This window comes from Rhinopithecus bieti, unplaced genomic scaffold (genome assembly GCF_001698545.2).
Source record: "Rhinopithecus bieti isolate Rb0 unplaced genomic scaffold, ASM169854v2 scaffold_15087, whole genome shotgun sequence".
NCBI classification, from domain to species: Eukaryota; Metazoa; Chordata; class Mammalia; order Primates; family Cercopithecidae; genus Rhinopithecus; species Rhinopithecus bieti.
Window position 1 is genome coordinate 340006 of NW_016808547.1, and position 15027 is coordinate 355032.

The following is a 15027-nucleotide window of genomic DNA, read 5'->3' on the forward strand; positions in this document are numbered from 1 at the left end:
TATTGCTGTCCTCAGCTGTGCCCCTTCCTACAGTATGAAGTCCCGGTGGGACTTTAAGCTTATTCTTCCCTTCCCCTTCCTCAGCATCTGTGTGGACTTCTCCCCGACAGTTCACCCAGGTCTCCACCACAAGTGTGCATGCCCTAGGCCCAAGGGGTATCCAAGGAGTGACTATTTGCAGGGGATGAGGCATGGATGGAACTGTGGTGTGCCTGAGACCCTCTCTCATTGTGGGATGGAGCCCGCAGTGCAGTAGGGGGAAAGAAGGGAGGTGTGAGTTATGGCTCTTGACCCAGGCCCACCTCTCTCTGCACGGCCAGGGTTCAGGGCAGAACCTCAGGAGGCTGGAGGTTTTAGATTCTAACCTGGCCTTTCAGGTCATGATGAAGGTCTATTTATCAGGGTAAGAGGTTCAAACCTCCTACAATAGTCCTATTTAGCATCTGATAGCTTGGTTTATAACTTTTGAATATTTAGATACATTCCACGTGGGCGAATAGGAACACACACGTATATATGTATATGTGTGCATTTGTGTGTGTGTGTACATGTATAATTCTAAAGTTCACCCGTCAGTGTACTTTGATGATGAAAAGTGAGGGAGGACCCTGACTTTGGACAGCATGGATCTGCCCACCACTTACCAGCTAAACTGTTTCCTTAGGGCAAAAATAGAGACAACAATAGTACCTATTCAGTTGGATTATTGAGATTATTAAAAGAGAGTAACTAACATACTCCTAAAATATAAGTGCTCCATGCATATTATAAACTAAAAATTTTTTCCTGCTCCTTTCACTTCATGCATGAAGACATATTCACTCACTCATAAATACTTGCATTGTATTTATTATCTATCTATCTATCTATCTATCTATCTATCTATCTATCTATCAATCAATCACTCTGTCGCCCAGGCTAGAGTGCAGTGATGTGATCCTAGCTCACTGTAGCCTCGAACTCCTGTGCTCAAGCAATTCTCCCACCTCAGCCTCCAGAGTAGCTGGAACTACAGATGTGCACCACCACGCCTGGCTAATTTTTGCATTTATTTGTAGAGACGAGCTCTCACTATGTTGCCCAGGCTGGTCTCGAACTCCTGGGCTCAAGTGATCCTCCTGCCTCAGCCTCCCAAAGTGCTGGGATTAGGGGTGTGAGCCACCATACTCGGCCATTATGTATATTTCTTATTCAATCTGAGAACTAACTATAGTATTATTCATTTACTATTTTAGTTCAAGTTGATTTCCCTTTAAAACATACACACCAAGTTTATGGGTATTGATACCAGTGGTTTCCCAGGTGGTTTTTTTTTTGTTGTTGTTTGTTTTTAACGGATTCTGTTGCCAGACTGGAGTGCAGTGGCACTATCTTGGCTTACTGTAACCTCCGCCTCCTGGGTTCAAGTGATTCCCCTGCCTCAGCCTCCCGAGTAGCTGGGACTACAGACACATGCCACCACACCCAGCTAATTTTTGTATTTTTGGTAGAGATGGGGTTTCACCATGTTGGCCAGGATGGTCTTGATCTCTTGACCTCATGATCCGCCCACTTTGGCCCCCCAAAGTGCTGGGATTACAGACGTGAGCCACCACGCCCAGCCTCATATAGGTATTTCACAAAATGATTTCCTCCATTAGGATCATATTCAAAAAGCCCTTCCCCTACTCCACAATTACAGAAACAGTCACATACATTCCATCTGATTCTTCTCTATGATTTCATTTTTGAAAATTCCTTAACCCACCTGGAATTTATTGTGGTGTGGCTGTGAGGTTAAGAAAAAAAAATTCAATCTAATATGTTTCTAAAAAGCCAGTTGTCTCAGCATCGTTTTTGGAATAATCTTTCCCCTCATTCATTTACATTTCTACCTTTGTCACATAGTAAATACTTTTTTTTCAACTTGGGTTTCTTTCTAAACCTATAAGTCCATTTTAATGATCTAGTTAACTTTTGATGCCAGTATATACCGTTTTAAGTTTTGCAGTTGCATAACATAGTTAATACAGAAGAGTGCAAGTGCTGCTTATTTTTCTTCTTTTTCCCTTTTATTTTGGGCGGCGGGGGAGGGAACAGGGTCTTGCTCTGTTGCCTAGGCTGGAATGCAGCGGCGTGATTACTGCTCACCACAGCCTCAACTTCTTGGGCTCAAGCCATCCTCCCACTTCAGCCTCCTGAGTAGCTGGGATTACACGGATGCACCACCAGGACCAGCTAATTTTTTTTTTTTTTTTTGTAAAGACAGTGGTCTTGCTTTGTTACCCAGGCTGGTCTCAAACTCCTGGGCTCAAGCCCACCTCAGCCTCCCAGAGTGCTAGAATTACAAACATGAGCCACTGTGCCTGGTCATTTTTCTTCTTTTTCAAAGTTGATCAATTATGTGAACATCAACACTAGAATCTGCAAATGTCACTTCCTGTATCAGCAACGAGGAAGCACCCTTATTTTACAGATAAAATAAGCACCCTTATTTTACAGATGAGGAAACCGAGCACAGAAAGAAGAGACACTTGCTCAAGGTCACAGAAACAAGGTAGGTCCAGGAACAGTGAAACACAGGTAGTCTAGCTGCAGGGACCATGATCATAAACTTTGCAAAGTGGGGCAGATCCAACCTGAGAATCAACCTCCTTCAAGTCAGAGCATTTTCTCCGCATATCTACTATTACTGACTTCTTGGTATTGGTTTTATCTATTTGGTTGTTTTATGATTTCATATGTTTCATTGTGTTTTGTTATATACTTTCTATTTATAACGCTTCTTAAAATTTTCTGAAGAAATTTACAGACTATTTTCTTTCTTCTATTCTGAGATGTGGAACTTATCATGTTCATACTTTAAACTTCTTGGCTAGGTTTACTAATAATTGTGCTTACCCAAAAGCATTAACAGCTACTTCTTTGGTTTTCAAGGTCAGTGAATCTTCCTATGGCCGCATACACATTTTAGTACAATGATAACTGGAGAATTTTAATAAATAAAGTTGTAGAAGATATGGTTTATGAACATAAAATGATTCTATTATTAGATAAAATTTCAACAGCACTGTGACATAATTTTTATTGTTTTAATTAAATTGCATGGAAAAGAAACAATTTTATCACGAGAATAAAGAGGATGATAGTTCAAAGTTATTTGTGAGAATATCATGGCTGTACTGCATTAGCATCTTGACTTTTAAGGTGATGTTTAATAGAGACACAACAATTCTTTAGGTCATAAAGGCAATTCTTGCTGTTTTAAAAAATGTTATGAGAACAGGTGTGATCACATAAAGTATTAAAAAAGTGAAAGAATTTTAAATATTTTCCACTCTATATTCTACTGCTTTATAAGAAGACTGACAAGAAAACCCTCATTTCACTAGATCATATCTACATCTCACTGGCAGGAAAGAAGGGCCCATATGAGTTACCTACCTAAGTAGGAACTATTATTCCTGCTTTACAGATGACAAAACCAAAGCTCAGAGGCTAAGTGACTAGTTGAATGTAAACAGACCAACTGAAGAAAACTCAAAATGTCACCACTCACCAAATTCACCTGTCTATCCAGTCAGTGCACATATCCTTGGCAGATGTCTCCTAATTAAGTGGAGTAAGTGTGTGTGTGTGTGTGTGTGTGTGCACAGTGAGGTGGCCCACCATGCCTGCAGGCACCTCTAAGCTTAAGGAAGTTCTTATCCTATTCCGGTATCCATCTTCCCCTAATATCTATCCATGTTCTGCCCTATGGAGTATAAGCCTCCCATTGAGTAGTTTTTAAATATTGGAAAACTACCAATTTCCTCCATCGGTTACTATCCCTTTTCAATTGTGACTGTTTTAAACCTTATTTACTGAGTACTTTTGACTATGTGGCATTTTACCTTGTATTTATTTATTATTAATCTCATTGTCATTCTCAACTCTGAGGAATAAATGCAATTAGCCTCTGTCTAAAAAGTAATAGTTTCTTTATTTCTTTTATATGATGATTTTGAGTCCTTTTGCAGTCCTGGCTGTCTTTTTATGAGCACATTTCTACTTGAGAAAGTCGGCAGGAATCTGGATTCTGGAGTCACTGAAGTCCCAACGCTAGTTCCAACTCTTCCTAGAAACGTGATCTTAGAAACGTTAATTTATATAACAGAAATGATAATACATATATTACAGGTATGGTGTGAGAATTAAATGAGAAGGTGTCCATGTATTGTTCCTAACTGGTTTCATGTGTCAATGCATACTGCTCATTTTATTTTGCTTTATTTCCATGCTATGGAGGTTCTTTTAAGAATATTTGCCCACTGTGGCCGGTAATCCCAGCACTTTGGGAGGCCGAGGCAGGTGGATCACAAGGTCAGGAGATCGAGACCATCCTGACTGACACAGTGAAACCCCATCACTACTTAAAAAAAAAAAAAAAAAAAAAAAAAAAAAAAAAAAAAAAAAAAAAAAACGTAGCCGGGCGTGGTGTTGGGCGCCTGTTGTCCCAGATACTCAGAAAAAAAGAAAAGAGAAGAAAAAGAAGACTATTCCCCCACTGTGGAATGACTTTTGCTGCTGGTGACTCCTCTGTCTCCCTCAAGCAGGGTTATATAGTTCCTTGAGACATTCCCTTCACCAAAAGGCATTCCTTAGCTCAGGGAAAGGAAAGTGGAGAGGAATGGTGAGTGAGACCATCTTTAAATGCCCTGAACTACTGCCCCCTTCCTTATTGTCTACTATGTAGATTTGGGGAGTGATTCTCTTAGCAACCTCTTAGGTTTGATATCAGCAATATTGACCCATGAGGCTACCCCAAAGCCAAAGCATGAAACATGGAAGGTGTTCAGTAGGGACAATACCAGATTTCCTTAAATCACAAAGCAAGAGAGCACATCACACTGGATGTCTCACTCTGGCTTCCTGCCCCGCTCCATATCAACGGGCAATTGACGTTTGGGGGGGGGGTGCCATTTCCTATTCTGGCCTTCAGCTTGCGGTTAGATGAGAGTGTTGGACCACACACTCTCTAGCATCCTGCGATTCTAACTTTCTATGGATTTCATCAGTTTTATAGATATGAGTTCAACCTACGACTTTGGGAAACAAATGATTCAACTGCAAAAAAACGCTTGAATCCCACTGATCTATTTTATCTCTGCTCAGGAAGAAAAAACGACACCTTCTTCCTGAAGATTGTGTTTCCAGGCTCCTTGAATTCTGAGAGATTTAACAATTACTTTCTATTTTTCTTACTCCTTTCTGCTATTGCAAAATGCTTATTACCAATTATTAACTAAGTGATGTTTAATTTTAGAAGTCAAGCTACTTGTAAGGGCCCATATAAATGTGTGCTAGGGTTAGCTTTAGATTTGTTTTCTGCTTCTATTTACAGCAAGGACAGGATTGGGATTGGTTTTATTTTATTAAGCTTTTTAGCATGATTTAATTTTTTAAACTCAGCACGTATTACTTTAAAAAGTTAACTGAATAAAGATTTATGTTCATAACTTGAACCACACAGAAAAGTAAAATACAAATAAAATTGTGATCTCATTACTTAAAGAATAACATCGTTGGCCATGCACAGTGGCTCACGCTTGTAATCTCTGCAATTTGGGAAGCCAAGGCGGGCACATCACTTGAAGTCAGGAGTTCAAGGCCAGCCTGGCCAACATGATGAAACCTTGTCTCTACCAAAATGCAAAAAAAATTAGCTTGGCATGGTGGTGTGTGCCTGCAATCCCAGCTACTTGGGAGGCTGAGTCAGGAGAATCACTTAAACCCGGGAGGCCAAGGTGGCAGTGAGCAGAAATCGCACCACTGCACTCCAGCCTGGGAGACAGAGCAAGACTCCATCAGAAAGAAAAGAAAAGAAAAGAGAAGAAGGAAAGGAGGAACAAAGGAAGGAAGGAGGGAGGGAGGGAAAGAACCATTGTTAAAATTTTGATGTAATTCCTTGTAGCCTATTCATTCACTGTTTCTAATGCTTAGTAAGTGTTTAGTAACACATACATGCACACTGCACACACATTGTCTCCTTTCTTCTTCACTCAACATAAGAAAAGCATTTCCTATATTAAAACATTTTAAAAAATATGTGTGTGTGTTACATGTGTTATATGTCACACACACTTTAACCACACAAAGACAACAGGAGAACATCAAAAATCAAGATGCTTTCACGTCCCCTCACACATGTGATCCTTATAATCCTGTGTGAGAAGCAGGACTGGAAATGTTTTCAACTTCCAGCTGAAAATGCATAGCTCAGAGACAGGAAGGAACTTAACATTGGTTAAGATCACAGGCTTGAGGTACCACACACCAACTGTATGACCCTGGGCACAATAATGGATCTAAGATTTGTGTACCATGAAGCCTGTATCATTTTAGGGGTTCTCCTTCAGGAAAATAATAAAAAATTTACTTGTGAAAATTTTAGTGATTTCATGTGATCTTGTAAGTATATTGCCAGGACCTCTCCCAGGGCCATGGAAGGGTCTGTGTTAAGTGAGGAGCCCTGTAGCTTCATTTCACCTGCTTGGAGGCAAATCTGCCTCTGTTTGGGTAAGTGACTTATTTTCATCTGTAAAATGGGGATAATAAAAGTATTTGACTCTGAGTGGTTAGAAAGATTAAACAAGATACTGTATTGTAAAGCATTTTGTAAACTTCCTGGCACATAAGCACTTAAGGGTCACCTGTGATTACTAATTTTATTCAAAATCGTGTCATTGTGGTTGGTGTCATTTGAGCTGCTTCCCAGAGACTGAGCGATTTATGTACATACTTAAAGTTACACCTTCAAGATGCTACAGCTTGGCTCACTCACTCATTTAATAAGCATTTATAGAGTTCCTGCTAGATGCTATGCACTGTGCTAGGCTCCAGTCTCAATTCATTCTCACACCACATTCATTGGAAGCACAATTCAGGTATTCCCTCCTCTGGGAAGCCCTTCTAGGACCCTAAGTGGACTCACTATCTGGGCACTTATCTCGCTGTGTGACTGGGTTTGGACATGACCAGTATTCAAGGAAAAGACACTCTCCTGCCCCTCTGCCACCCTGTTCATTTCAGTTCAGTATAATCGATACTTTTCTCTGTGCCTATAATACATTATGGAGGTGCTCAATAATCTTAAATGAGTTGACTGAGAATGTGTTTGTTCTCACAGGAAGATTTCAGTTTCTTTTGCAAGCTACTTAATTTGCAAAAGTAAGCAAGATGTGCGCGAAATAGTTTGAGACATTTGAAAACAAAACAAGGTTGCCTCATTGTTCATCTTGTTTTGTGTGATAGCTTTTCTCATTTTATGACAACTGAAATTCTCTATTATATTGCCAGACCTCATTCTGCAAGCTTCTCTCTTGTGCTAATAAAAAAATATTATGGCCACATCGGGAAGTCCTTAGGGAATGTGTTCCACATCAGGAAAAGTAGTTAAGCTCTGGGGTCCTAAGGGAGCCTGGGAACGTCTATCCAGAAACTATGGGGTTAGGATGTATTATCTATTTAAAAACAGAACTGGACTTTGCAAGTTTTACGATATCTTGGCTTATTAAAGCCATTAACTGAGAATTAAAATTTCTGGATTGTTACTTTTATAATAGCAGTCAAGTGTCGGAAAATATCCTGACCAGTCAGTAAGGCATACAAATAGAGCAGGCAAGGAGTAGCTGTGACTAAAGCGCCAACTACATTTGCTTGGTACCTGGGAATTTACGAGTTAGCTTTTGCTATCATTATCCGTCTCGCTAAAGCAACCCTATGAGGCAGGTGGGAAGCTGGATGCCAGCCTCTTTTGACAGACAACACTGAAGAACAGCTGGGGCTGGAAACCAGATCTGTCAGACATCGTACCGCTTCTATCACTCTCACCACCCTCCCATGCTCTTGAGAGTGCCTTCGATGTTGTGGGTGTCTTCAGAAAAGCATGCAGATCTCTGTTTAGGTTTTACTCAAGTATTCCTCTCCTTGGAGGGTGACCTGGGCTACATGAACATGGGCACCTCAGGATCAGCAGCTTTCCATGAATTCCTATGGTAAGGGGTTCAGCTTATCCTTTATGTGGGTGAAGATGTATGATTTCACTGAACATTGGCAGTTATAGCCAAGTACAATTCCTGCCTTCAGGATCCAGAAGGGAAGAATGACATTAAGCATGTCACCTTGGTGAAATGTTGCAATCACCTTCCGGGTAATGACCTGGCAACCCCAGGGACTCCTCTGAAATATCCAATCCTCTAAGTTTAAACACATTTCAGAATTAATCCATCTGAATTCTTATCGCTGCCGATGCAAGCAGAAGGAGTTATGGCAGGTCTGAAAATACTAGTGGCCAAGCTCCCTAGCAGAAGCAGACTCTCCCTACACCCCATTATCCGTGCACAGCTCCTCATCAGCGGAGGAACAACTTTACCTTCATTACATTTTCTACTTGGAAAAAAAAAAGAAATCTCAGTGGGCCCAATCCGAAGGCTATGAAATTCAGAGAAACAGAGCTAAGAAGCGAGAAACTAGCCCTTTGTGTTAAATAGATGGAAATGCTCCAAGCTCCTTTCCAGTCTGCTTTCTGTTTAAAGGCCTTGCGTGAGCGCCGGAGGCTGGGCCTCATCTCTGGCTCTCCCCAGGCAGGACCCCTTACTCAAAACCCTCCATCTCGGCAAGAACCCTTATTCCCAAGTTAGTTGGATTCCAAGTCCATAAACCGGGTCAAAAGAATACAGAAATTTCCTACTGGAGCTCTAAGTGGTGGCTTTCACGGAGGACTCCGCATCATCCTCCCACCTGCCTCCTCCCATCGAACACTCCCTTTTAAGAAAAACACACACCAGGCTCCGGGAAGCTGACGTAAACATCCTGAGGAAATAACCACTGTAAGTGGCTTCTAAACCCATTTCCCCAAGGAAATAATCAGCACCTCTTTCCCAAGACAGCTCCAGGTGAGCAAGAGGGGAAGGGAGCGGCACCTCCGCGTTCTCAAAAGTAAAGGCGCTTGCGGAACTGTCTACTGATTCCCAAGCGCGCGCCCATCCACTGTCGCATTTAATCTTCCGAACGACCCACGAGGTGGTAAGGGCGGGGATTTTTTTTTTTTCATTTTACAGTTGAGAAACCAACGCCCACAGCGCTCGTTCCCTCTAGCCGGGGTCACGCAGGGCACACCTAGGGTAGCCTCTGCCTTCAAGCTCTGGGACCGCCCCGCGGCACCACGAGGTCTCCGGAGTTAGCCAGTGTGCGGCTGCCGCCGCATGTCCTCATTGTTTTGGGCAGGCGTCCCGCTGTGCGGGCCTTGGGCGACTCTATGAACCGCGGGCCCAGCCGCTCTGCGGAACGGTCCGCGGTGGGACGCAAAGGGCGCGGCGAGCCAGGCGGCTTCAGGAACAAAGGACAGGAGAGCGCGCGGGGACCGAAGGGGCGTCCGCCCTGGTGGGCAACAGAGGGGGATGCGACCGGAGAGGAGCAACGCGCAGCGCTCCGGCCCGCCCCTCAAAGCCTCCTTCCTTCTCTCTCGCGCTCGGAGACTGTCCCTGGGAGATCCGGGAGGGGGCGCAGCTCGCAGTCCTCGCCGGCAGGTCCCGTCGCAACCTCCCTCTGCCGCCACCTCCACCCCGAGGAGCGCACAAAGAGCTGCAGGGCACTGAGCGCTCACCTCCCGTCGGGGCGGTGCCGCGGTCGGGGCCGACGCGCGCTCTGCACTGCCCGCCTTAAAGGGCCCGCCCGCTCCGCGCGCGCACTGCGCATGCCCGGCCGTGGGGCGAGGAGGGGAGGGATAGGGGAACAGCGGGCGCGCACGCCCGCGCCGGCCGCTGGCGCTGTGGCCTGCGTCCCGCGGGGGCCGGGCGGCGCTCGTGCGCCAGTGTCCAGAACCCGCAGGGTCTCGGCCGGGCGCCGGCGTGTGCTGGACTGTGGTGCCACTGCATTCCAGAGGTCGCCAGCGGCCCCCGCTGGCGAGCTCCGCGGCCAGCCCAGCTTTCCGTTCTCAGTTTCAAGGGCCAGAATGGGCGAAGTGCTGGCCCAAGGAGACAGAAATGCAAACGCGGGAGCGGCGCGCGCTCAGTGGTGGGGGCGGGCTTGTGCTTTTGTGTGTCTCCTGCGCTCCCGCGCAAGGTGGACAACCCGCGCCGGGAGTCACTCGTGCCGTGCGTCCAAGACTTTGTGTCCCGTTTTCCATGTCCGAGTAATCGGGTCGCGTTTTTGGCGGGACTAGAATCTTCTCCCCAGAGGAAGCTTTGGCTCCACGGAAGGTTTATTTGGAGCCACTAACTGGACTTTTCGTAGGACCGCTCATCTATAAGCCCGGGCCAGGCACGCAGGTTTGGGCGCGTTTTCTTCTTCTGAATCAGGCGAGGGAGAGACTTGGGAAATGATTGTCCTCGCTGTAGTAAATACAAGTGTCCCTGGCCTGCCAGTCCCGCATTAGACAACAAAGACGTTAGCGGCGGCGGGGGAGGGGCGCGGCCCGGGAGGAGGACGGGGCGGGTGCGGCCGAGCGCGAGTGGGGTGAGGTGCTCTCCCTTCCGCTCGCGTCAACGCGGCTCCTCCCCCCCGCTGCGCGCGCCAATGCTCCCCCAGCGATAGTGTCAGTAGCATTGTGGTGTCAGCTCCGCCTGTGAGCTTGCGCTCCCTCGTCCCCCTCCGGAGGTCGTCTTGGCTGCAGAGGCTCATCAAGAGGCCGGGAGGAGAGGAGGAAAAAGCGCTGAGGGCGGGCCGCGGGCGGGAGTGGAGGAGCCGGGGAGGGGCTCCTTAAAGAAACGCTTCTGTAGCTCGCCTGCTCGCTTTTCGCTCGGCATCGCGGCCAGACAGCCGGGCACTCGGGGGGCACGCGCGGCCACCGCTAGAGCTCTGCCCCCACCCCACCCGCCAGCAGATCTGGGGTGGGGACCCAGGCGGGGCCTCCTGCAGCCACTGCCCGGTGGGGACCGCACAGAGCGACCCACTCCTCCCGGCACCGAGGAAGAAACAACGGAACCCTCAGCAGGCGGCCGGCCTCCCCGCCCCTGACCACTCGCTTCCCGGCTGCCTTTGTGGCCGCAGCTTCTCGTCGCCGAGCCGAGGGCCGGCGGGGGCGCGGCGCGCACGGCCGAGCGATGCCAAGCTCGCTGTTTGCAGACCTGGAGCGCAACGGCAGCGGCGGCGGCGGCGGCGGCGGCAGCGGAGGGGGAGAGACCCTGGATGACCAAAGAGCCCTGCAGCTCGCGCTCGACCAGCTCTCCCTGCTGGGGCTGGACAGTGACGAGGGCGCCTCTCTGTACGACAGCGAGCCGCGCAAGAAGAGCGTGAACATGACCGAGTGTGTGCCGGTGCCCAGTTCTGAGCACGTTGCCGAGATCGTAGGGCGGCAAGGTAGGTCGAGGAGGGATGGGGAGGTGGGGAGCGGTGTAGGGTCTCAGGCCACTGCCTCGCGGGGAAGGCGTGTTCAGTATCGGGATCTGCGGCGTGGGGTGCCTTGGGGAGAGAGGAAGAGCCTCGCGATGGACCGGCGCCCCAGACAAAGAAAGTGCAGGCAGGCTGTCTCCCGGAGCCGCGCCGCTGCCCTGGCGGGATGCACTTTCTTCTGCAAAAATCACTGTCTTCTCCCCTAACGCCCCACACCCAGCCCACCTCCAAAAAAACATTTTAAATGTAAGATGCTTGGGGGAGGGGGCCTTTGATCAATCCTTTGGGAGGAGAGAGGAGGAGGAGTGAGCATAGGATGGGAGGAGGATTCTGGATTTCTGCAAAGCGGAATGGAGCCCACAGGAGGAACAATGCGTCCCAGGACTCACACCCCACCCCCTGCCCCCAGTCCACCAGCGCTGAGGCATCGTGCCTGCAGCTGCATTCCCTGAGCCCCTTCCCCGTGTCTTCAGAGCTGACGGCGCGCCCAGCTGGATCCCAGCGGCATCTCCCCAGATGACTTTCTGGGATTCTCGGGTTTGATTCGGGACGACTGCAGTCACTGGGGGAGGGCCAGGCAGCCAATGGGCTGTTCCTCGAGCGTCTCGCGGGTGGGATTCACTGCCCAGCCCGTGGCGCGGCCCGAGGTCAGTGAGGGAGACGCCCCCTTTCCGCCCATCTCTTGTCCTGCCATCTCGCTGTCCTGAACGCGGGCTGTCCCCGGTCCCCGCAGTTACCCCAGGATAATGGGCGTGTCTGTCTCTTTCCCACTTCTTCCTCCGTACCCTGGTTCCTAGGTTGTAAAATCAAAGCGCTGCGGGCGAAGACCAATACTTACATCAAGACCCCGGTTCGCGGGGAGGAGCCTGTCTTTGTTGTGACGGGCAGGAAGGAGGATGTGGCCATGGCTCGGAGGGAGATCATCTCCGCTGCCGAGCACTTCTCCATGATCCGCGCCTCTCGGAATAAGAACACGACACTAAACGGCGCGGTGCCTGGGCCGCCCAACCTGCCCGGGCAGACCACCATCCAAGTGCGGGTGCCCTACCGCGTGGTGGGGCTCGTGGTGGGGCCCAAGGGCGCCACGATCAAGCGCATCCAGCAACAGACGCACACGTACATCGTGACACCTAGCCGGGATAAGGAGCCGGTGTTCGAGGTGACCGGCATGCCAGAGAACGTGGATCGCGCTCGAGAGGAGATTGAGGCGCACATTGCGCTGCGTACCGGCGGCATCATTGAGCTCACAGACGAGAACGACTTCCACGCCAACGGCACCGATGTGGGCTTCGACCTGCATCATGGGTCCGGCGGGTCCGGTCCAGGCAGCCTCTGGAGCAAGCCCACCCCCAGCATCACACCCACCCCCGGCCGCAAGCCCTTCTCCAGCTACCGCAACGACAGCTCCAGCTCGCTTGGCAGTGCTTCCACAGACTCTTACTTCGGCGGCGGGACCAGCAGCAGCGCAGCTGCTACCCCGCGCCTGGCAGACTACAGCCCCCCCAGCCCCGCCCTGAGCTTTGCGCACAACGGAAACAACAACAACAATGGGTACACCTACACAGCGGGGGAAGCCTCAGTGCCATCCCCTGACGGCTGCCCTGAGCTGCAGCCCACTTTTGACCCGGCTCCCGCTCCCCCACCTGGGGCACCACTTCTCTGGGCTCAGTTCGAGCGGTCGCCGGGAGGTGGACCTGCAGCTCCCGTATCATCTTCCTGCTCTTCCTCCGCATCTTCATCTGCTTCTTCCTCCTCCGTGGTCTTCCCTGGGGGTGGCGCCAGTGCGCCCTCCAATGCCAACCTGGGGCTACTGGTGCACCGCCGGCTGCACCCTGGCACCAGCTGCCCGCGCCTGTCCCCGCCCTTGCACATGGCCCCGGGGGCGGGAGAGCACCACCTGGCTCGCCGGGTGCGCAGCGACCCAGGCGGAGGAGGCCTGACCTACGCCGCTTATACCAACGGGCTGGGGGCGCAGCTGCCTGGTTTGCAGCCGTCGGACACGTCGGGCTCCTCCTCTTCGTCCAGCTCCTCCTCCAGCTCTTCATCCTCTTCCTCCGGGCTTCGGCGTAAAGGCAGCCGCGACTGCTCCGTGTGCTTCGAGAGCGAAGTGATCGCAGCGCTGGTGCCCTGTGGCCACAACCTCTTCTGCATGGAGTGCGCCAACCGCATCTGTGAGAAGAGCGAGCCCGAGTGCCCGGTCTGCCACACCGCGGTCACTCAGGCCATTCGCATCTTTTCTTGAAGGCAGCGGTGCGCACCGTGCTGGGGGAAGGGGGAACCCCTCCCCATCCTCATTCCCCAGCGCTCGCCTGCCTCCCTGGTGCCCCCCTCCCTTCTCCTTCCCGGCCCCACCAACACTCTTGAGATCCGAGAGGAGCTTGGAAAGCTGTAGTATCCGCTCATTTTTAAAATTTAATTTTTAAGTAAAGGAATTTGCCAGGATATCTGCATCAAGAGTACTGTAGCCTGGGAAACCTCTGAACACCTGAAATGCATGCTCTATAAATAATAGGAACGGCGACATTCTAGTAATGATAGTTTTTACACTGTATTTAATAGGAAGCTTCCAAAAGAAGAAAACCCCACAAGTTTTCCATTTTCTTAAAGTAGGAAAAAATGAACAGTAATGATGATGAAGATGATAGTAGTGCTGTGGGATGTGTGGACTGTTTAGTGTGTTCCCCTTTGTGGGTGGGTTCCTATGATACTATAGAACACAGTGGATCCTTTTTGAATGTTCGTGGAAGGGCCAGGAGTTCCTGTGAAACCAGGATACTGCAGCTTTATTAAAGTTAAAGAAACTGTAACATATCTCTTATATATTAAAAACGTTTAAAAGTTTTAAAGAGAAATTGCATTAATACAGATTGAAGTATTTTATTCTTTTTTGACTTGAAAAATTATATTTCATATTGCAAAGATGTTTACAAGTATTTTAATTTAAGTTCAGTGAACTTTTTTGTAGCTGGGTTAAATCTTTTTATTTTAGTATGGCCTTATGGCAAAGAACACTGTATTATTTTAATAATCACACAATTGTGACGGAATTACAAACCATAAAATGTGTAATGTTTTGAACAGTATTCTGTTGGGATGGAGATTTTATAGGTTCAGACAAATCTTCTAGATCTGCTTCACCCAGCATATTTTCTATTCAGTGATATAAAGCATATTTTATTCTATATTATTACAAAATGGAAATGTATAAACATGTCAAAAGAATTGTTGATGCTTTCTAACATTTGTATAAATAGAATTCAGTGCAAGTTACAAAAATTCTGTTGCACCACTATAGTTTTAGTATTTCTATTTTAATACATTTGTTTACCACTTGTTTATGTATATGTAGGTGACGTTACTTGAGCTTAAATGTACTTTACTGAGCAAAGTTTAAAAAACAAAGTATATTTTATTTTATGATAAAGGGCCTTTAACCTCATGGTCAAATACTAATATTATATTTGCTGAGACAAGATTTGAAATTGTATCAAGAGTTTTATTTTTCTGACATTTAAAGTTCTACATAATAAAGGTAAAACTTAAGTAATGGTGCTACTTCATTTTTTAAGTATTTCTATATAAATAAAATATTGAAAATCTTACCTTGTGTGGTGACTTGATTTTTTTTTTTTAAGCCTCTTGGAATCTAACTAAGGGATCACTTTAAATTGATGA

General features: G+C 48.0%; 1 protein-coding gene across 1 annotated transcript; it reads left to right on the plus strand.

The window, feature by feature from the left end:
* The first annotated feature begins 10640 nt into the window (after positions 1-10640).
* On the plus strand, positions 10641-14949 carry MEX3B (mex-3 RNA binding family member B). Its single transcript, XM_017886878.1, has 2 exons — positions 10641-11319; positions 12150-14949. Exons 1-2 carry the CDS (start codon positions 11064-11066, stop codon positions 13592-13594), a joined length of 1701 nt encoding a protein of 566 aa, XP_017742367.1. The 5' UTR covers positions 10641-11063; the 3' UTR covers positions 13595-14949.
* Positions 14950-15027: the final 78 nt, after the last annotated feature.

Coding starts and splice junctions, on each gene's coding strand:
- MEX3B (XM_017886878.1), top strand. CDS start 11,064: ATGCCAAGCTCGCTGTTTGCAGACCTGGAGCGCAACGGCAGCGGCGGC. Junction 11,320..12,149: donor CGAGATCGTAGGGCGGCAAG/GTAGGTCGAGGA, acceptor CCTGGTTCCTAG/GTTGTAAAATCAAAGCGCTG.